The 23,448-nt window shown below is 42.5% G+C and overlaps 1 protein-coding gene across 1 annotated transcript in view; it reads right to left on the reverse strand.

The window, feature by feature from the left end:
• LOC124167764 (C-1-tetrahydrofolate synthase, cytoplasmic-like) overlaps nt 1-22,082 on the reverse strand; it is a 45,415-nt gene extending 23,333 nt beyond the window's left edge. The window contains exons 1-6 of the mRNA XM_046545778.1: nt 21,977-22,082; nt 21,651-21,876; nt 18,976-19,149; nt 9,134-9,270; nt 6,837-7,051; nt 953-1,070 (exon numbers count right to left, since the gene is read on the reverse strand). Coding sequence (XP_046401734.1) covers nt 953-1,070; nt 6,837-7,051; nt 9,134-9,270; nt 18,976-19,149; nt 21,651-21,772 — 766 coding nt within the window. The 5' untranslated portion in view covers nt 21,773-21,876; nt 21,977-22,082. The remainder of the gene's footprint in view (nt 1-952; nt 1,071-6,836; nt 7,052-9,133; nt 9,271-18,975; nt 19,150-21,650; nt 21,877-21,976) is intronic.
• Nucleotides 22,083-23,448: the final 1,366 nt, after the last annotated feature.

Raw genomic sequence — 23,448 nt, forward strand, 5'->3', positions numbered from 1 at the left:
AACTCCAAACCCAACCCCCACCACCCCCTAACCAACGGCTCCCGGAAATTTCCCTACCCAACCTTCTGCTATATATATACTGTAAATTTACCTGCATTTTTCACCTTGATAATGTTCCTCTGTAACGAAACCATGGTTGGTGTCAATAAATTACTCTGCCGAAATAGCAAAGTTGTTGATCCTTCTATTCCGAGAAAAATTTCCTTGATTGTTTGCCATCGTAATATGCAAAGAGACATTTAAACAGACACCGGTGTCAGAGCAGCGCCTCCTGGGAGTGCAACTCAGGTGAAATCATACTCACTGAGAATAATCACACTTGTCCGATCCCTGGGCCCTTAACCTGTTAGGGAGTATGGCAGGCGAAATGAGGACCTCTAGAACAAGAGCTAGAAATTCCATACGAATTCCATTCATGAGTACCATTGCTAACTAGATAGAGCTCTACCACCCCAAGAGAAATGATTCATAAAATTTTATGGAAGACCTAATAATTGAATGACCAAAAACCTAACAAGTTGGTCAGGATTTTCATTAAAACTCTGAACAAAATGAAGGATAACCTAAATAAGAATTAAAACAAAATTTGTAACGCTAAGGTCTAATATCAACAGCTCTGAGAGGAAGATTATAGGTAATTCATTATACAGGAAGCTCACCGTGGCCTGTAGATACTAAACACATGGGCAATACCATATCATACTATGCCCAATACTACCAAGACTAGTGAGAGCTTATGCCCAACCACAAACATTCACAGCACCAGCAAGAGTAATTTCAATTTTTGGATTTTTTTGCCATTAAAGGGTCTAACTTTTAATACGTACAAAAAAAGTTAATTTTTTCCATAAGAAAATTTGGGGAAGAATTAACCATTATGTCATTTATGATAAGACGCCTCCTGGAAATGCAGATACAAGAAGCAGGGAAACAGCAACTCGGTAGGACCAACCTCTTTCCCATGTGATTGTAGCAGGATCTATGTCAAGCCTCGCAAATCTCTTTATTTCATCAGGAGTCAAGCTGTCAGGGTCAGTTTTAGAGATTCCCAGCTTCTGCAGTCTCCTCAGCTATTCAGAGATAATTATTAATTCATTAATAAACTGTCATTAAAATTAAACATCGATATGGAATAGACAGGACATCTTCACAAAATAAACAGCATTCACCAAAGGCAAACATAAAATGTCGCAATTTTTTACCACACAGCAAAATTACCCCCAACTCTGCATTGCTTGAGGAATAAATTATTTTATACAAGTTATAATTCAATATATGAAATGAAATTCAGTCAACCACTATATATTTACAAGGAATGATGATTTTGAGGAAGTTAGGTACCGTGAGCCATGCTGAAGTTCAACGCTTCAGAAGATATGGTCTCCGCCAAGGGGGACTCGACCCACACCCTTTTGGAGTGAGGGAGTGCCGTTACTTGGGGGTCAGTAACCTTCTTACCCCAGCATCGATGCCCTCGCTGACAGCATGGGTTTCAAGTCAGTGTTTTCCGAAAGCCGGGAGCATGTGGACGCAGAGTTTTGTCGAGCGCTTCTCGGCAAGTTGCGCGTGAAATAAACCAAATTCGATTGAAGGTGTCCCTGCCTTTCATTTCATCATAACCCGGGGCACACGTCCCCGCGCGCACTTCTTCTGAGCCACCTTCGGGCCAGATTGCGCGAACATTTTTGGTCCTTAGGGCCGGGATCACACCAGTGACTGGCAAATCATAATTGGAATCGTTGTGCATCGGCGCAAGATTATTTCATCGCGAGGCATCTCCCGGCAAACACTCAAATCGGGGTCTTCAGAGCAGAGGACCATCAGCACTATTCATCAATCAGCATCTCCAGAGAGGTGCCATCCAACCAGCGGAGGGCACATCAACCACCACAGCGGCATTGGCAGACCAGCAGTGCAGCATTACTACGCAGCCATCGCAGCACAAGGTAGGCAGTGAGTGCATATCCTTTCCTGTCATTTCCCCACTGCTAATTAACCCATTAAGGCACGTTTCTCAGCGATGGCAGAACAAATTAAAGAATTAATTGCAAAACGCCGGCAAATCAAGGCTAGAGCCACTAGATTTAAGAATGTTGTGGAAAGTGTTAAGATTCCTGATGGAATCCATGAATTGCGTCTCCGCCTGGAGAAATTTAAGGATTGTTGGCAGGCCTTTGAAGATGTGCAATCAGAAATCAAATTATTGAATGCGGAAGGCGACGGAGAGCGGGAGGAATTCGAGGACGCGTATTTCGATACCGTCTCAAAGGCCGAACAAATAATTCAATCACCCACCACAAGTAATTCAGAAGAAAATGGCCATGATGCTGCTCCCGTGAAGCTCCCGCAAATCAATCTACCAATTTTTCATGGGGCTTATGACGAATGGGTGACATTCCACGACACTTTCCACAGCCTTATTCATGAGAATGTGTCATTATCAGGAATTCAATAATTCCATTATTTGAGATCAACCTTGCTTGGAAAAGCACTGCAAGTAATAGTAATAGCCTCTCTCGCCACCTCCGAGCAAAACTACAGCATCGCGTGGGGTCTATTAAGGCAGCGCTTCGAGAACAAGCGCTATATAGTAAGCATGCATGTGAAGGTCATATTCGAATTCCATCAGCTCATAAAGGAGTCATCCACGGAAGTGAGAAACCTCGTGGATCACTTTAATAAACACTTGAGGGCTCTCCAAGCAATGGGGGTGCCTACTGACTCCTGGGATGCGCTTCTTGTCCACTTAATCACCAGCAAGATAGGCCTGAAGCTTCATCAGGAATGGGAAGCGTCGTTGCCACGGGATGAGATGCCAAGTGTCGCAAGGCTTCTTGGTTTCCTTCAGGAAAAATCCCAAGTGATGGAGACAGTAGACGCTCATCGCGCTATTCGCACCACTATTACGTCACGCCATCAAGAGAAGGGACCTTTCTCAAAGACCAGCAAGGTCAATGGTGGGAAATGTGGCCATTGCATCAAAATGCAAGCTATGCAAAGGATCCCACCAACTGTATCAGTGCAGTATATTCCTCAAGAAATCCGTTCCTGAGAGAATTAGCGATGCGAAAAAACTTGGAGTATGTTTTAACTGCCTAAGGGGAGGGCATTTAAAAAGTAATTGCTCATCAGGCAATTGCGGGCATTGCGGTGAAGGGCACAACAGCTTGCTTCACCACTCAACCCACACCTCAGCGACCAATCTATCAGCAAAATCAACACCATTCATTCCGTCTTCGACACAAATACAGTCCACTACAGCAAGTCTTCCATGCCAGGGGGAAGTGTCAACAACAGTTCTCCTCTCCACTGCAGTCGTCTGGGTGCATGATTCGCGAGGCTCCCCTCATCTTTGTCGAGCGCTGCTCGATTCAGGCTCTCAAGCAAACTTCATGACTGAAAGAATGGCGCAGCTTTTGAGACTCAACAGGAAAGCTGGCGCAATAGGCATCACAGGTATGGGAGGATCGCCCGCTAGAAGCGCTCAGATAGTGCAGATGACGATCAAATCGAGAACAACGGCGTACAAAGCTAATATTAATTGCTTAGTGCTGCAAAAAATCACTTCAGAAATACCTGCCATTCCTGTAGGTATTTCAAATTGGAATCCACCATCTAACCTCCAACTCGCTGACCCCGGATTTAATATCCCGCAAGCCGTTGACCTCCTCATAGGTGCAGAGCTATTTCTTGATATTTTGTGCATTAGGCAAATAAGAACATCACCAATCACACCGATCCTGCAGAAAACCACTCTTGGTTGGATTTTATCAGGAAAAATGCGGACTAATGAAGCATCATTGTCATCATCATGCCATTTTAGTGTAGAGACAAACTTGGAAGACCAGGTAAAAAACTTCTGGAAATTAGAGGAGTGCAAACTTGCTTCAAAATTCTCAGCAGAAGAGGTGAAATGTGAAGAACATTTCAAGAAAAACACCACAAGAGGGGCAGATGGGCGCTTCATCGTTAGACTACCCATCAAAGGAGATGTCAGTCACCTTGGAGATTCTGAGCAAATCGCCAATTGCAGATTTATGATGATTGAGAAGCGACTTCTAATGGATGAGGAGAGGAAATTGGCATATTCTTCATTCATGAAGGAATATCAAGATCTTGGGCACATGGAGTATGTCGTAGAAGAAAAGGACCATCCACCAAGGAGCGTCGCCTTCTACATTCCTCATCACTCAATTACGAAGGACACCAGTTCAACGACGAAATTGAGAGTTGTGTTTGATGCGTCAAGCAAGAGCTCAACAGGGGTATCATTAAACGATATATTAATGGTAGGGCCCACCATTCAAGATGATCTGCTCAGCATCATTATTAGATTTAGGATACACAAGTATGCAATGACAGCTGATATTGAAAAAATATATCGCCAAATCAAAGTTCATCCACCCGACACCAATTTGCAACGTATATTATGGAGGGACGAAGAAGGCGCGCCAATTGAAACCTACAGGTTAAACACAGTGATGCATGGCACGGCCTCAGCGTCGTTTTTAGCGACAAGATGTCTTCAGCAATTGGCCCTGGAAGAATCGCATCGTGATCCCCGCGCTGAAGCAGTGGTGATAAAAGATTTCTACGTTGATGATCTCCTCACAGGCAGCAACTCGATCGAGTAGGCTGAGAAAGTTCAAGAAGGAATTATCCCACTGCTAGAAAGAGGAGGTTTTAGACTTTGAAAATGGTGCTCTAATCATCCTGCATTGCTGAAGAAAATTCCATTGAACCACAGGGAGGCATCTTATCAGATTCGCCCGGAAGGAGACAACACCATCTGGAGCCTGGGAATTCTTTGGAACCCAAACGTGGACATCTTCCATTTCGACACGAAGTTAGTTAGTTATTATTGTTTTTAGGGTGCGTCGACATCTTAGGTCATTTTGCACCGCATCATTCCATTCGTAAAGATTCATTTTGGGAGGATCACGTCATAAACCTTAACCTGAAGGTATCTGGATATTTATTTCCTCGGAATATAAAATAATAGGTGAGAAAGGTGTGTGCGTGAATACAAATTGTGTAACGAGGTTAGATTTCATTCAGCAGACCAATAGTTTTCAGAAATTTTATTACCCGACTAAGACGTTCAGGGTCGTCACGAAGCATGTCGTTTAGTCCTCCAACAAGGTTCATCCTATATCGCAATACCCGATATAGGTCACATTCCGTCAGGATATGTCTCACACTGATTATAGAGTCACATTCCTCGCAATGAGGCGGGATTTTCTCTTCTGTGAATAGATAGGAGTGAGTCATGGCGCAGTGCCCTATCCTCAGTCGTGTGATGACTACCTCCTCTCTCCGAGTATTCCTGACCGAAGAGGCCCACTCTGACACGTCAGGTTTCACTCTACGGAGTTTGTTCCCCGTTTGGGAACACCAGCGTTCTTTCCACTGATTTAGAACGATTCTCTTCCACGCTACCTGGAGATCACCTGCAGGTATTGGCAGTGTATTGCGTTCTATATCGGATAGAGCCTCTTTCGCCGCTCTGTCTGCCTTTTCGTTTCCGCGTATTCCCATATGCCCTGGTATCCACATGAAACTGATTTTCGCACCCCTCATTTGGAGGGAGTGGAGGGCAACATGAATTTCGTTTGCAATGGGATGCGACGGAGAGAAACGGAGTATGGTCTGCAGAGAGCTCATTGAGTCAGTGCAGATGACATAAGGTGTGTCATTTTGATGGATTCCTTGAAGGGCCATCCACAGAGCAATCAATTCAGCCGTGAAAATACTGCATTCGACACGAAGAACTTCGATTGTAAAGCCCGAGTAACTAAACAATCAGTTCTTTCCGATCTTACGAGGATATTTGATCCTCTGGGTCTTATAGGACCAATCATTCTAAAGGCAAAAATATTCCTTCAGCGACTGTGGGAACTCAGATTGGAATGGAATGAATCACTTCCTGCGGAGCTCCATTCAAAATGTCTTGATTTCCGTGAATCATTCAGATGCCTCAATGATTTGCGACTTCCCCGGTGCGTTATTGCAAAGAATTGCAGCGTTCATGAAATTCACGGCTTTTGTGATGCCTCAGAATCTGCTTATGGTGCATGTGTATACGTCAGGTCCATCAAATCAGATGGAAAATTCATGATGCATCTTCTATGCTCCACGTCGCGAGTGGCGCCGCTGAAGAAAACCACTCTTCCCAGGCTAGAACTCTGCGCAGCAGTACTCCTCGCCAACCTCATTCATAAGGTCTCATCATCACTCTTGTTTTCGGGAAGCCCTACTCTGTGGTCAGATTCTACAGTAGTGCTCTCATGGCTGAAGGCATCATCATCCAATTGGAAGACTTTCGTCGCCAACAGGGTTGCCGAGATCCACGAGCAATGCAAATGGAGGCATATCAGAGAAGTGGACAATCCAGCGGATCACATTTCACAACAATTGCACGAGATGGCATCATGGTGGCAAGGACCGCCTTGGATGAATGGACATGAAAATGAATGGCCGCCAGAATCATTCATTGAGATGCTAGAGCTCCCCGAGAAACGACCAATGGCCACCGCTTTGATTGCAGTGGTAGAACATCTAAGGTAGCCGATGTTTCGAGTTCCATCCCATTACCCATTCTCAAGGCTAATGAAAGGCAACGATACAGATCCCAAAACATCAGCAGCAGAAGTTTATTCATTCCATTCACCGGGCAAGTGTTAAATTATATATATCCTCAGGATGGTTTACAAATAATCATGGATTGAAAATTTAGGAAAAGCTGAATTTTTTCAACATGCCATATGACTAGCTTTCAAATGTATACTATAATGCAGGGGTGGTTGAGTATTCCACATACTCCTGTATTAGCTCACCTGTATTTTTGAAAACTTCCTCACGCCCTTTTTCTTCGGAACCAATCGGTTGAACAGATTCGAATCAGATTGTGTTGCCTCGTGGAACACCCTAGTGTCCAACTGTGCAGCCAGTAAATTGTTGGCGGCAGTGATAGCATGGATGTCCCCAGTCAGATGCAGGTTGAAGTCCTCCATTGGTATGACCTGAGAGTAGCCTCCTCCAGCTGCACCACCTGCATTATTATTAGTATTAGTATTTGGATTTAGGGTGCGTTGACGGCTAGGTCATTTTGCACCACTACTGTGTGATTTAATTACAAAAGTTAAGTATAAAGTAATCTACTGCATCTGATGTCTTCGTTCAAAGTGTACATAATTAGACTTTATTAAAAATGTTTATTTCTCTGAGAAACCGAAATGTACAGATTAAGTTGGTAGGGTGGTCTCCTAAAAGGGTTTTTAGGTCTCCCCCTAGATTATTTCGTCTTCGCGCTTCGCGGTACTTACCTGCATTATCAATACTTTTATGACATCATCATATTTTGCACTTCTTGGGACTGCCATACAGCAGTACAATCATCACTCAAACATTAAATTCAATCAGTAGAGCCAACAAAACAGCTTGGACATTATTCAACCTTCCCAATTTCTGTGACCCCCTCCCCTGCCCCAAATAGACATTTGGAACCTATTAAAGGTGTGTGTGTAACTGGAAATCAGACCCAGTCAAGTTGAAGGAAAAAAAAAATTGGACTCAACTACATATTCAAAACTCAAGTCAAATCAAAGGAGGGAGAGGTTGATAAAAGAGCAATGCATAAGCAGATAATAGGATGTTTTAATTTCAGTGAGTATGTATGGCCATACCTTTCCATCATTTTTCATATTCCTCAGGATAAAATACTATTTTTGCAAAAATGTCCAGGAGAAAAACTAATTGCGATGGCTATACTATTTGTGTACACTGTACACAAATAGTATAGCCATCGCAATTAAGGTTTAATATATGCCACAATATGGTGGCAACAAATTAAGGTTTAAGGGGTCGGTACCCAGGGCATAGGATGGCAATGAAGAGTTAAAATTGACATTGTAGGCTTAAACAACATTAGTCATGACACAAGAGGAACAACCTGTTCAATTCTGTACCACTAGCTTGTAAATATTGTCAGGAGGAGGAAAGTCTTTGCCGAGGGAGGGGAGGGGGTGGAAGGGAAGTCTCTAGTAAGTGGTGCGGCCTGTACCTCAGCGGCGCCGCGGTGCGGGGTGGTGCCCTGGGGGGTGGATTGCATTACGACGGACAATATCTCGTAAGCGCCTTCAGATAGGTCAAAACAAACAAAAAATCGGCCCTAAACGACTTTACTTTTACGTTTTACATATGGATAGCACTTTTTCTTCTCCAAATAACTCAATTGAGGGTCCTCAGTACTTAGGGCCCTTGGGGCAAGGGTTGCCGTTATTTTAAAGTAACCAAATTTTAACATGTGAATATAAACCTCATTTGGATCATTTTGAGACTAGGAAAACATAACTTTTCGCAATTCTGAAAAATAAGGGCCGGCCTAGTATACAGGCAATTTGAATGACCTCAACATCACCACCAGGGTATAGCCTAATGGACAATTTAATATGCTAAGCTTTTCTAAGGTACTTAATATTTTATTCAAATTGAGAGTTGGCCTTTCATACTCCTGCCGCCATGGTTCACAACGCGGATGAGGCGTGGCGCTGCCTGCGATTCGCCGTGGAGTGTTCGCGGGCAGCGGGACGGGCACTTTGAGTTGGGAGAGGAAAGAATGGCAGAGCAAGCTACAGGCGTTTAAAACCTGCATCTTCAACAATATTTACTGTATGCCATCCTATACATAGTGAATAAATTGTTCAATCACAATAAGAGGAACGATAGGCATTGCAAGCTACAGACATTGAAGACCTTCATCTTCAACAATGAGTCAATGTATATCACCTCAGCTCATGTCTAAAATTTGTTACTCCCTCAAGTCTAGTGACAACCAAAACATTCATCATAACAGCAAACAAAACATTTCTACTGAACTTTTGCCATAATTTATTAATTGATTATTTATTTTCTAACTTCCCCGTAAACAGCACATAGAGAGAAGCCTTTACTACCGATAATTATCAAATCACGACACATACAACCATGCCCTGGATAGGGACCACCAACCCAGGCAGGATTTGAACCCACAAACTACAGTTTGGCAAGCGAGGACTTTACCCCAACGCCACCGAGGCTGGCAAGGTTTTTCTTTTAAATTCAGCAGTTAATTCAGTCTATCTTTATAGTTCACCTTTAATTCCAAATGTTGGCCCTTGAGATGGCTGCCTTACACATGCAAAAGAGTTCTTCTGCTTTAGCACTGTCAGAGCCGAAACAAGTCCAAAGGCGGCTGTACTCTTCCCTTCACCCAAAGGAGTCGGTGTGATACTGGAGATAAATACAAGATAATAATATAAAAATTCAAACCCCAAGTCATGGAAAAATTGGTGGCATTAGGGAAGAAATACAGTAGACTCTCGTTATTACAAAGTTCATAGGACTGAAAAACTGAAGGTTCATAATAACAAAGTTCTTAAGAACGTTTCCTTTAGGAATCATTGCAAAAAAATACCTCGCCTTAATTGCTTGTCCCTTTAATCTCCTTTCATAAAGTCGGAAAATCTTTAAAGCCATGTGTATGATATACGTGAATAATTACGCACACATATACAAAAAAGTACATTACCGCAGAGCGCGTGTAAAAGAGCTACCACAGGTCGCCAGCGTCGCGGCGTGCTCGGAAATGTCAGAGTTGCGCCAGCAAATAGTGAAACTTAAACGCCAGATTGCAGCCTTAAGAACAAGGAGGTTTCGCGGTCGCTCGCGATCTAAAAGCCGACCGCGACGAGATCGCAGTCCATCAGGCACCCGTGACCCGCGGGTTTGTTATTTCCACGGGAAATTTGGCAACGCCACCAGGAAGTGCCAACCCCCCTGCTCCTACACGGCAGGAAAATCCCAGAGCAACGCTTGATGGCGGCTGATGACCATTGCTCCAACCCCCGCCGCCTGTTCGTGATCGATGCCACCAGCAAAAAGGAATTTCTGGTCGACACAGGATCCGACCTTTGCATGTACCCTCAGTCACAGACGAAGGAAATCATTAGGAAACAGCTATCCGCCTACCAGGTGTTCGCCGCAAATGGTTCGGTTTATGCAACCTATGGGTGGATTGATTTGGCCCTGAATTTCGGCCTAAAACGAGATTTTCGTTGGCGTTTCGTAGTCGCCGACGTCGACAGACCCATCATTGGCGTTGATTTCCTGACATATTATAACCTCTTGGTTGATGTTCGCCAACGCCACCTGGTCGACAGCGTCACCTCTCTGACAACCCGCGGTCGTTAAGTAAATTGTGCGCACCCGCAAGTGAAGACGGTGGTCAACACATCCCGTTTTCATTCCGTGTTGAGTGAATTTCACCAGATTACCCGTCCATCTGGGACACCTACATACTGATCGCATTCCACGATGCATTTCATCATGACGACACCAGGTCCTTCCGTCGCCTGCAAGCCTCGCCGCTTAGCCCCTGATAAGTTGGCCATCGCTAAGTAGGAGTTCAAAGAGATGCTGCGGAACAGGACCGCCACAGATCGGACAGCTGTTGGGCATCGGCTCTTCACCTGGTGCCCAAGAAAGACGGAGACTGGCGCCCGTGCAGAGACTACCCCGCCTTAAACACCCAAACGACTCCAGACCTGTACCCGGTGATGCACATAGCGGACTTCGTGCACAACCTCGCCGGTAAGAGTTTTGTTTCAAGAGTACACTTAGTGCGCGCGTACTACCAAATTCCTGTGGCCCCCGAAGACGTCCCTAAAACTACCGTCACCACTCCTTTTGGCCTCTTCGAGTTTACTCGCATGCCCTTTGGCCTGCGCAACGCTGCGAAGACTTTCCAGCGTCTCATCGATGAAGTGCTGCGAGGCCTCAATCACGCGTATGCCCATCTGGATGACATTCTGGTCGCATCGCGTGATGACAGTGAACATGAGTGCCACTTGCGTCCACTCTTTAAACGGATTAGCGATTACGGGATTGTGATTCACCCGGCGAAATGCGTGTTAGGGGTTGATGAAGTTACTTTTCATGGGCATAAAGTGGCTGCCTCCGGTGTTAAACCCACCCCTAACAAAATTGACATGGTGAAGTGTTACCCTATACCCAAGACTGTGAAGGAACTACGCCAGTTCCTAGGGATGATTAATTTTTATAGACGGTTGATTCCGAATGCCGCTAACGTGCAATCCCCCCTGTGCAGAGTGTAGAAGAGAGGAGAGAAGGGTAGTGATGCTATCGAGTGGACAATTACACTAGACCGCGCTTTTAACGAGTGCAAGGACGCTCTCATGAGCGTGGCATCCGTGGCACATCCCGATGTGCGGTTGCCACTGGCCCTATTCTGTGACGCGTCGGATAATGCTATTGGTGGTGCTTTGAACCAACAAGAGGGTGACGAGTGGAAAACCCTTGGATTTTTCATGCGTAAGCTGAAACCGCCCCAGCATAAATATAGCCCTTACGACCGTGAACTTCTCGCAGATTACGAGGCAGTGAAGTACTTCCGGCACACGTTGGAAGGGCGTGAATTCACAATATTCACGGACCATAAATCCCTAGAGTTCGCCTTCCAGCAGAAGCCCGAAAAGTGTTCCCCCCGGCAGTTCCGGTATTTAAATTACGTGGCTCAGTTTAGCACTGATATTCGGCACGTTGCCGGTCGTGACAACGTTGTCGCTGACGCGCTTTCACGAGTGGAAGCACTGTCGATTGGAATAGATTTCGACGTGCTAACACAATCGCAGGCACAGGTCTTCGCTGAGTGTGATGATAGTGACAATTCCCTTAGTTTAGAGAAAGTGCACGTCCCCAGATGCGATAGTGCCGTTTGGTGTGACGTATCGACTCCCACTGTGAGGCCATATCTAACGGAGCCGTTCCATATGCCTGTGTTCGATTCTCTACACCAATTATCCCACCCTGGCATTATGGCTTCCACAAAACTTGTAACCAAAAGGTTCGTGTGGCCGTCGATGCGAAAGGACACCTGGGCGCGAGCGTGCATTCCCTGCCAACGCTCTAAAGTGCACTGCCACATTGTCCCACATAGGCAGTTTCGTCCCCTCTTCCCAACGATTTGACCATGTCCACATCGACATAGTGTGCCCCCTGCCAGTGTCCAATGGCTACCGCTATTGTGTAACTTGTGTCGATCGCTACTTGCGATGGGCCGAAGCCATTCCCAGATACGGTCGCACGCCAGTTCTTTCGCGGCTGGATATCACGTTTTGGCACCCTGTTGAGTCTCCACAGACCAAGGCCGGCAGTTCGAGTCTGCTCTCTTTCACCGGCTTTCTGTGCTTACCTGCCCCCGCCATCTCCGTACCACTGCGACATCCCGTTGCCAATGGAATGGTGAAACGATTCCACCGGCAGTTAAAGGCTGCGATTATGTACCACGAGTCCGACAGCAGGTACGACACTTTACCCGCTGTGCTTCTCGGCATTCGAGCGGCTTGGAAAGCCGACATTGGCACATCACCGGCGGAGCTTCTCTATGGAGAACCTCGTCGCCTTCCTGGAGAGTTCTTCGCTCCTTCCAAACCCGACAACTAGGACGAGTCATTCGTCGCAAAGCTGAGCCGGCACTTCCGACGTATCCAGCCCTTCCAAGCACCTCACCATGAAGAGAGGCCCATTTTTATCCACCAGGACATGCACACAGCCTCTCACGTCTTCGTGAGGAACGACGCCACACGATCCCCCTGCAACCGCCACATGAGGGTCAATTCCTGGTCGTCCGACGGGAGCCAAAATTCTTCATCATCAATGTCAGGGGCAAGGAGAAGCTCATCTTCATCGATAGATTGAAGCCCTCCTACATCCTAGCAGAGGGCCTCAGCTCCTCAGCTACCCCAGCTCCCAGCATCGATGACAACAAGACGCCGCCTACCCTGCCGGCAACACTGGAAACACCACCGGGTGCTGTTGATCCTCCTGCTCCTGCTCAGCCCATTGCTGCCCAGAAGCAATAAGTGACCCGCTCTGGGAGACGGGTCCATTTCCCAAAACATTTGGCAGACTATACCACTTAGCTATTCCCTTTAAGAACTGATGAACTCATTAATGCCCTGCTCCCCTCTGTTATTTATACTAATGGACTTTTTTCCCATTTTATATTTTCTTTAGTTACCTAAAGTCTGCGGAGGGGGTGATGTGGCAGCACAAGTTCAAGTGGCTCGCCGGCCGAGCTTGCGCCAGCATTTAAGTAACCGTCCACGGCCGGCAGATGGCAGAGGCCGCGGCCACGCCAAGAGGAGCAACGTACCATGACAGCTCTACCCCAGTCTCGCCTCAACCGTGCGACCAGAAACTTGTGAGCTGGGCTTCATTGTACTCAACTACTTCTCAAGCACATTGTGATCGTGACCTTTACTTGTAACCGCGACCTCGAATAAATACGTCCACCCGGACATCTAACACTCAACCTGCTGAGTATTTTTGTAGCATACGTCCTACAGGCCAAATTGAGGCAGAAACAGGAAATCTTCCTCCAGGCGAATGGAATCAAAGATGACGAAAAAACTTCTCGTGTTGCTATTCTCCTGAGCCTCATCGGTGATGCGGGGGATGTGTATAACACCTTTACACTTACGACACCGGGAGATAAAACCAACTTCCAGAAAGTTCTTGATAAGTTCGAAGAGTATAGTCGCCCAAGAAAAAATGAACTGTATTATCGGTTCAAGTTAATGTCCACACGACGCCAACAGTGCTGCATTCAACTCATTCGCATTTAAATGTAATTTTAAGGTCACAACAAGAAGCCCTAGATACCCTCAGGCAAATGGCCTGGCAGAGAAGGCAGTGGGAATAACTAAGAATATCCTCCACAAATCACATGAAAGTGGCAGTAGTGTCCTTGTGGGCTTACTGGAGTACCGCAACACCCCAATAGCTCAACAGCTCAACTCCTTCAGAGTCACAGGCTGAAGGACAAAATACCCACTCACAGTAACCTTTTGGCTCCAGAAGTACCACAAGGCATTGGGGAAAAGTTAATAAATAGGCAGGATCAACACAAATTCACCTATGACAAGCATTGCAGACCCCTTCCAGAGTTCAAACTGGAGACTCAGGTAGGATGCGACAGGGTAAGAAGCCTGTAGTAGTAGTAGCAGGGAGGAGTGCCACCCCTAGGTTCTATCTAGGGAAAGATACTCAAGGGACATTTTACAGGCGAAATCGTCGTCATATAATTGGTATTCCCATATCCCAAGAGTAGGTTAAAGGTGTAGAACTGACTCCACAAGATACTGAAAGTAACCTTTCAGGTCATAGACCAGCGAGAAATGTTGGGAAACCCAAATACATCAGTGATTATGTGAGTGCCTGAAATTTTCATTACGCATGTTTTATTCACTGAATGTCAATTTAAAAAAGGAAATGTATAAGAAGGGGAAGATGTTATGTATGTATAGTTGGCAACCCTGTGATGTTATGCATGTATAGCTGGCAACCCTGTGATTTTATGTATGGATAGTTAGCTACCCTGAACTGGAGGTGAAGGTAGTAGACCGGCATTTAAGGTGTCACAGTCATGGTGTATTAACTGAACTTGTAAAGAATAAATCTTTTATAGAAAGAAAATCCTTCCGGGGAAAATCTGCCACCCACCCCATCCTGGAACAAAGCTGGTGCATTACATCAGGAATAGACGACAATTGGCTACGCAGCGTCGATGGAAATATTTGTTTTTAAGGCGCTTGAAATAGCCAGAGAGATGAAGTTCAGCCATAATCAGTTTAGGGCAAGTGAGGGATGAGTTCATGGGTTTTATCGACGGGATTTTCCATTTGAAGAAGGACGACAATTTCTCAGCGCCTTCCAAAAATGTATGAAGAGATATTGCTCACCTTTCAGCAGTATGTTTGCAGTTTGACAAAAAAATTCGTACTTGTTAGGCCAAATCAGAAACGTAGATCAGGTACCAGTGTATTAGGAAATGCCAATTAAATGCACAGTCAACGAGAAAGGGGAAAAATCCGAAATGTTGACGACTGGAGGAGGAGAAAAACAACGGTGCACTGTGATGCTTGCAGCATTGGTGGATGGGAAGAAACTTCCTCCATTTGTGATTTTTAAAAGGAAAAACCTCCCGAAAGAAAAACTACCTATTTCTTATCTTGAATCAAAAGATATCTTACATGATTCACAGCATGGCTTCAGAAAAGCAAGATCGACAATTACTGCCGCATATCAATTGTTAAATTCCATCTATAATGCCCGAGACAAAAATTTACATTCACTTGGAGTGTTTTATGACTTGTCAAAAGCTTTTGATAGAGTCAATCATGATATTCTCTTACTTAAGCTGGCCAACATTGGAATGAGAGGAAAAACCTTGGACTGGATAAGATCATATTTAACTGGTAGAAAACAAATTGTGAAATATACGTGCCGGTCACAGGATAGTAATGATATCTCATTCTCTTCTCCTTTAGATATTAATACTGGGGTCCCCCAAGGTTCCATACTTGGCCCCCTCCTGTTTATTATTTTTGTTAATGACCTACCAAACCTGTTTCCTCAACAGGATGTTGTGTTATATGCTGATGATACTTCATGTCTGTCACATTCTAGAAATATTTCTGATCTGGTAAATTCTGTCAATACTTCAATTTCCAGGATGGCTGAGTGGTGCAATACCAACCATTTATCAATTAACATTAACAAAACTGTTTTCTTGGATTTCCACCCTAAGAGTGTCACACCTATAATTAATCACCAACTTAATCTGATGAATGAGCCCATTACCCAAAGTAACTGTGTTAAATTTTTAGGTCTTCTGGTTTCAGACGACCTTAAATGGACACCACACATTGAAGCCATCATGAATCGAGTTAGCACTGGTATTTTTATGCTTAGAAGGCTGGCCCCATTTCTATCTCTTTCTACCCTCAAACTTATCTACCATGCTAATGTTCATGCTCATATATCTTATGGTATTATGTTCTGGGGAATTTCACACCATGCAAAAAAATTATTTTCTCTACAGAAGCAAGCATTGAAAGCTATGGTTCAAGTGCCTAAGAGGACTCCTGGTAAACCGATCTTTTTGGAACTAAAAATATTAACACTTCCCTCCATTTTTATCTTGAATTGTGCCACTTTTGTTAAAATGCATCCTGAGCATTTTCCAAGGAATCATGAATGGCATGACTACCACACTCGCTCAAAATGTGACGTTCACCTCAAAAGTCACCATCTATCTCTAGCTCTCAAGGGACCTCATCACACTCCATCCATCATTTTTAATAAACTTCCATCTGAATTGAAAAGCTGTCCCCCTTCCCTATTCAAAGTTAAATTATGTAAATTTTTAGCAGGTAAAGCCTATTATGATATTAGCGATTATTTAAATGATTCTATGTAATTTGTATTATTGTATTTATGTAATTTGTATCATAGTGATTTTTGTGACGAAACCATGCAATGTATATTGCCAGTTCGGTGAATAAAAAATTATTATTATTACCTCCATTCATTATTGTTCAGGCTCTAGATAATGGTTGGATGGACAATTGTTTGGTGTTGGATTGGATAAGGTGTGTGTGGGAACGTCGCCCAGGGGCTCTGCTCAACCTTCCTAATATGCTTGCCCTGGACAGTTTTTGTGGCCATTCAACAGATGACCTGAAAAAAATATCTGAACAGTCGTAAAACTGACCAAGTAATTATTCCTGGGAGGATGACTTCAGTTTTGCAGCCTCTGGATGTCTGTATAAATAGCCCCTTCAAGGCTAACATGAATAGGCATTATACAGAGTGGATGGCAGGCACGGAGCATGAAACAACATCAACAGGACGAATAAATAACCAGGTCTAATGCAAACATGCCAGTGGATCCATTGGTTCTTGGAAGTTGATTCCTGAAGACTTGGAGGTAAAAAAATTCAAGAAGTGCTGCATTACTAATAATTTGGATAGTGTAAGAGGCGGCTGTCATCTTCCTGACATCATTTCCCTTCCCCTCCAAACTCAGCTATAACTCCTTTCCTTTCGGCTCCCACGATTCCTCAACACCCAACCCCGACAGGAAGTGCTGGTATGGCCACGTAAGGTAAGACATCTTTCTTAAGAACGTGAGCCTGCTACGCACCCGAGAATAACAGAAAAACGCTTATCAGAGGGAGATGACAGCGTGCGAGTCAGTCTGCGAGTGTACACTAACAAGGGAAGATTAAAGAGTGATTGTTGACGACATGAGTTGTTTCCTTTTTCAGTGCGATTTTCCCGATCAATCCCCGGGCGACGAAGACGAGAGGGCCTTACAACTTGGTATCATGAAGTGGGAGTCGTCCATCTAACTGTAGCAGATCTGAGGACGGAATATCGTAGCAGAATAAGGAGGTAAGACCATTATGGCGGGGCGAGTTAGTGTTGGCGTAAAGGAGGTTGAGTTGCAGAAAGTAATAGAGGACGTTCATGAGAGGCTACGTGAGTTAGCCTGTGAAAATTAAGCTCTCAAATCCCGATTGGTTGAACGTGATAGCGCCTCTAACCCCAGTTTAGACCCCGACAGTAGGAAGTTCTCGTTATTATCGTATGATGGAGTGTTTACGGGTGGCCCGTCCGAGAATTCGTTTGCATTTTTTGAGTGTTTGGATGAGATAGCGGTAATTAGTGGCTGGGCTGATGCGGATAAGTTACGGGTTGCAAAATTGCGTGTGTCGGGTGGAGCAGCAAAAAGACAATAGGAACGAAGACTTAATAACTTGGGATACCAGTGACGAGGGAAATTCTGCTGGAGAGGGCGATGATACCAGCGACGTAGAATGAAGGTCTTCTGAACCGTGTATTATTTCTTTCGCCACACGGTGACTTCAAAATGGATGTGACAGGACATGCTCCATACCGCGACACCAGTCTTATTAATATAATCAACCGTTTTTATGTAAATTATGTGGTTTTGAAAGTTTCAAAATGTTTTTCACAATAAATAAATGAGTGCTCTTACTTCTATTGAAAGTCATGATTTTCATCATAGTTCTATTTATTCAGATTTTCATATAATATTTTCCCTCATGGATTGTTTCTAAGTGGTTGACGCAAGGAAACTTTGCTTTTCATATGTTGGCATTTCAGCTCGCCATGACTTTCGGCAAAGAGTAGTTTGTATAAATTAGATTCGGCTAAAAAGATTGTCCTCACAATGACTGCGATTGGTCCATTTGGAAAATGAGGGGGAAAACGACATTAAAAATTACAGGTCTTACAGAGGTTATCCGGGATCCTACAGAGGTTAATACTACGAGTGAATACGAACTTAACTCCGCGAACCATAAGCGCCGGATAAATTTAGCTGAAAATTAGCGCTGATAAATTTTTAGTTCAAAATGCCGCGTAAACGTTTAGTTCAAAATGCCACTTAAGTTTTTTTGGTATTGAAAGGGGACAATTAGATAACTATCGATAGTAGAGGCATACGTCTGCAACTCCTCGCAATGAGGGAAAGAAAAATTCCGCATTTTGGTTTTACCGATGCTCAAAATAGGGTCTCTTACACGCGCTCATACTGATTTTGGTGAATACATTTATCATCTCATTGCAAACGTCCCTTCAGTAATAAGGTGAAAGATTACGTGACAATAATTGCAAAATTCTAATGCAAGAGTGTACTTCACTCACATCACAACAATAGGCACCTGTTTATGTCTAACTCCTCAATCCATAACCACGAGACATGTGGTAAAGACAATGTCCATCTGAATAATCAACCTTTAAGTGTAAGCAGAAAAGGTCCTCACCACTCAGCCTCCATGGTTTATAATAAAGTTCCAAAATCCAATAAAATGTGCAGTGAGTGATAATACTTTTAAAAATAAGCTAAAAGAAAAAATGCTATTATGGCATTGATGAGTATCTTAATGACAAATTAATATAATTATGTATGTATTTAACTGCTGATCTCTTCTTTGTAATTTCTATGTAACTTTTGTATAAACTTTTCTTCCTTTTTTGACTAAATCCTATATTATACTTGTATAGCCAACAGGAAATTAAATATTATTATTATCACAAACGTACCCAGCCACAACGATGAGTTTTCCAGACTTGCAATTAGAAAACCTCTTGAGAGTAGAAAGTTCAACTTTGGCCTTTTTGTTCCCGTAAGGAGAGAATTCACTACCACCCAGGCCTATCTCCTCTGCTAATTGGGTGATGTCCTTGGGTATCTGAGCTCGAGCTATTGCAAGATCACTGGAAAATAATGGAAGTTCAAAATCACAGAACTTAGAATCATGGTGAGGTATTACTACAAATTAGAAACATATAATCACCATTACACTGAATACTCCTTTTTTATTCAAGCCAACAAATAAACATATATTTGTCACAATGCACAAAAAATAGGGTTAGTAATAACAAGAAAAATATAGTGGGAATATTAATAATTAAACACAAGAATGCAAAAATAACTGTACAGAAAGGAGTGTTTATAACTATATTTGCAAGAATCTAAGGTGTTTTCCCTCCCAACACCTGCAGAAATGAGAAAACAATCTTACAACCACATGCAACATTCTCAACATCTAATGTGGGTTGCATAATCTAAATTATGGATACCTGAGTTTACCATCCGATAGCTTTGCAACAAAAGCTAATGTTAAAAATTCAGTTCCATGATTTAAACTATTTTATTAGACCCAATTCCAAAATAATCTTCAAAATTCAAAAGAGGATACTCCGTATTATCGGCAAGGTGCCTGTTTATGCTCCATGTCGCCCTCTTTTTAAGAAATTCAACATTTTACCTCTCCCCTGTGTATATATGTATGCTGTAATTGTCTGTGCAAAAAAGAATCTTTCGAATTATGCAACAAATAGTGATTACCACTGTCATTATACAAGGAGTTCTACAAGCCTCCATCAAACATTTACAAGAACCAAGAACTCAAGTTATGCACCTTGGCACATGGGCCTACTGCTATTTAACAAACTCCCACCAGAAGTGAAGGGAGTCAAAAACATATATCTCTTCAAATCAAAGCTTCGTGAGTTTCTTTTGAAAAAGTTATTTTATTCTGTGGATGATTTTCTTCATCCATAACACCTTGCTTTTTACATGATGTATGGTAATACCTTGTAGTTTTTTGTATCTGTGTATTTTTGTACCATAATTGACGTGTCCTATATTTGTGAGAACAAATCGCCGGACAAATAAATTATTATTATTATTATTATTACTCTCTATAAAACAAAAAATATTTTTGGCAGCACTCAAAGATTCAGCCAGCACCAATCAGACGTCAGGTGCACTCCGTAATATCTATGAATTTGCTTCAAAAAGCCTTGAGTATGGCTAAGATAATCTCCCGTTTTATAATTGTCACACCATAGTCCCTCTTGTGGCGAGATAGTAATTACGTAAATATGATTTCAAAAACATAATACCATAACTTCGACAGACCATGAGATTGTCCTGCCATAACTTTTCTCAGCGATGAATGATTACAGAAAAGTGCAAATAGTCTTGTTCTCCCTTTGTTCTTAAGGCTAGGAACTTACATTAAATAATAAATTGCTTAAGAAATTCTTACTTTACAAAAACAAAAGGATTGCCATGATTGCAATGCCCGCACTTCGAATTCTTGCAAGTATTCCTTCGAAATCAGGTCTCTCGTTTCCAATAACTATAAAAACATTTTCATTTTTCTTTAACAATGATACACCAACAAATAATTATGTCCACCACCCAACAATTTATGCCGTGATGGTGATGTTCAGATAGCCGAATTAGTCACTCAAGTACTTGCACTCCAAAAAAGGCATTGACTCCTTTAGAAATAAATTATTATAGAAGACATTGATAGAGGCCATCCTATCATTTACTTCTACGGGGTTTTAAGAAAACAAAAGGCAATATATTCAGAGATACATAAATGGAAATTAATTTTCAAAATTACATTTTTCCCTGGCTTCCATTTCCATTGCCTCCTTTAAAAATAATTAATTAATGGACGTATTCATATAGGCCACCTTATTACTTACTTCTCAAAGGTTTTACAAAAAACAGAAGAGACCAAAATCAGAGATACATGGTAATAAATTTTCCAAACTAAATTTTTTCCTCAGCGGAGTTCCAAAATGGGCGTTGTCTTATAATTGTATTTTTCTGAGATCCATGTAAATATGGTATATGACAGCCATAAAAATGAGTTCAATTCATTTCAAGACTTCAGTCAATTGGGAGTACAAAAGGGGGTGTCACCCTTTGCTCTGTGAGCATTACAATTTTTTACTGCACATAATCCACAATTCAAGATACATCCAAGCTTTTGGCATCACCACCTTTACATCAGTAACTATATATTGTAACTGCAATTGTAACTGAAGTAACTACATTACTACATACAAATGTAAAATTGCAATCAGAAGGTCAAAGGAAACTACCATTAAAAAAAACCTATGCCACATGTCTGCAATGTGTGCTGCCTTCAAAACAAAAGGAACATAACAAAACTAAAAATAGTTAACAACAACAATCCAAAATTAACAACAGTACCAGGGCATTTACCTATACCTAAGTGTATGAGGAAAGATCACCATTTGAGTTAGCAACAAAGAATATTTTCCAGATTTATTCACATTTAAATTAACACTTCATGGCTTTCTAGAACACTTGAAATTATCTGACTTTAAAGTAATTACTGATACATCCAGGAAGTTTTCCAGAAGAACGCCATAATTTACTACAATACCTTGGCACAGGTTCCTGCAGTTTCAATGGAATACTTTTGATGTTCCACTGCAGGCTCATCATTCTCATTGCTGCCTTCTTGGCAGACAAAACAGTGTTCTTCATAAGCATGGCCACAGTCATTGGTCCTACTCCACCAGGCACTGGAGTGATAAAGGGGGCAACCTTCTTTGCTTCTCAAAAAGCTACATCACCAACGAGTCGTTGTCCAGATTTTTTGGTAGGATCTAGAACAGGACGTCAACAAGATAAAATATAAATTCATGAATAATTCAAGATTTTTAAGGCTAAAATATAAAAATTTCATGTCATTATGCATAAGTTTACATGCAAGCAAAATTGATACTTCTGAGTGCAATGTTGAAAGTCAGTTTTTCAAGATAAACCAATAACATTATACTGCAATGTATGTAAATAGATACCTGTTACCATGCATTAAAATGCTTTGTTTATATTTTGCAATTAGTTGTTGCTAGTACATCTCATTGAATAATAAATATACTGTGCTGTGTGCAACATTACAAATACTGAAGTAAATGCATTATTAAGCATGGATTTATGAAAGATATTTCATTTTTGCAAGACTGAAAAAAGCATAAAATAGTTACCCAGACAAAAAAGTTTCACTAACTCAGGGAATCAACCTGAAGGTAGTTTGGTAGGTGAGGGACACTCCACATGGCATCTAATGACTGACATCCAATACAGTGAAATTATACAAAAATTTTTATCTTTTCCCACCACCAAAATATATTTTCCTTTAAACCTTGGAATTGTTTGCTTGACGTCACATCAAATGAACACTAAGTACCTGGAATGCTGTTTATCCCACAGTCAATGACCACAGCTCCTGCCTTTAACCATTTCAGGCCGTCCAATACCAAGAACCAGAATATCAGCCAGAATATATTTTTTAAGCAGTTACAAGAAAAACTTGCATTCGGGAGTCACCCTTAAAATTACTATCTTTTCAATTTTTCCAGAAAATACGGGGGTTGGCCCTTCCTACATCCGCAATGCTTTCATTTTTTGATTTGATTTTACAAGTTAACAATGAATACCGTATTTACTCGTGTGTTTCTATGATTAATAAGGTTTAATAATGTTAGAAATGTAATTCCTGCGAAGGTTTCCTAGTTTCAACGATAAATTCTGGAGAAATAAACGATATGAATTTTAAGGAAAATGGTATGCGGCTTGCATTACAATTTGGAGGATTCGTGTAAGCCACGCACACCCATTATTTTCACCGGCATTTCCGGAAAAAAGGTGCGCGGCTTCTGCGGGTATATACGGTAATATAGGGGCGGCAATTACGCTATGGCAGGGCATGATACATGCAATTAACAGGAAACCAGCCTCGACGCTGTCTATATCCTTTTGAATGGTTTTTGACTTGTAAATATACTGCCCGCCACAGTGGCGCCGTGCGTAGCCAGGAATTTCGTTCGGGGGGGGGGGGGGGGTCCATGACCATGGGGAAATTTTTTAAAAACTGGGTAATAAGTAGGTGTTTTTAAGCTAATTTTAACACTTTTCATAACTTCATTTGTTAAAGAAATATTTACGCCCGGCTATGCCACTGGCCCACCACCTGGAGGCGCTAGTTGGCTAAATAGCGAGTCATGCGCGTGCCTACGCCTGCACAGATAACCGGAGGAATTTATAGTTAGATAATTTCATTCTCATGAAAAATAAACATCGATCACACTGGATGCACATTAGTGTAAAAGATGAGGCACGCGAAAATTATTATCGAATAAGCACTCAACCCCTGATAGTGCAGGAAAGAACAATGT

The sequence above is a fragment of the Ischnura elegans genome, chromosome 11, assembly GCF_921293095.1.
Source record: "Ischnura elegans chromosome 11, ioIscEleg1.1, whole genome shotgun sequence".
NCBI classification, from domain to species: Eukaryota; Metazoa; Arthropoda; class Insecta; order Odonata; family Coenagrionidae; genus Ischnura; species Ischnura elegans.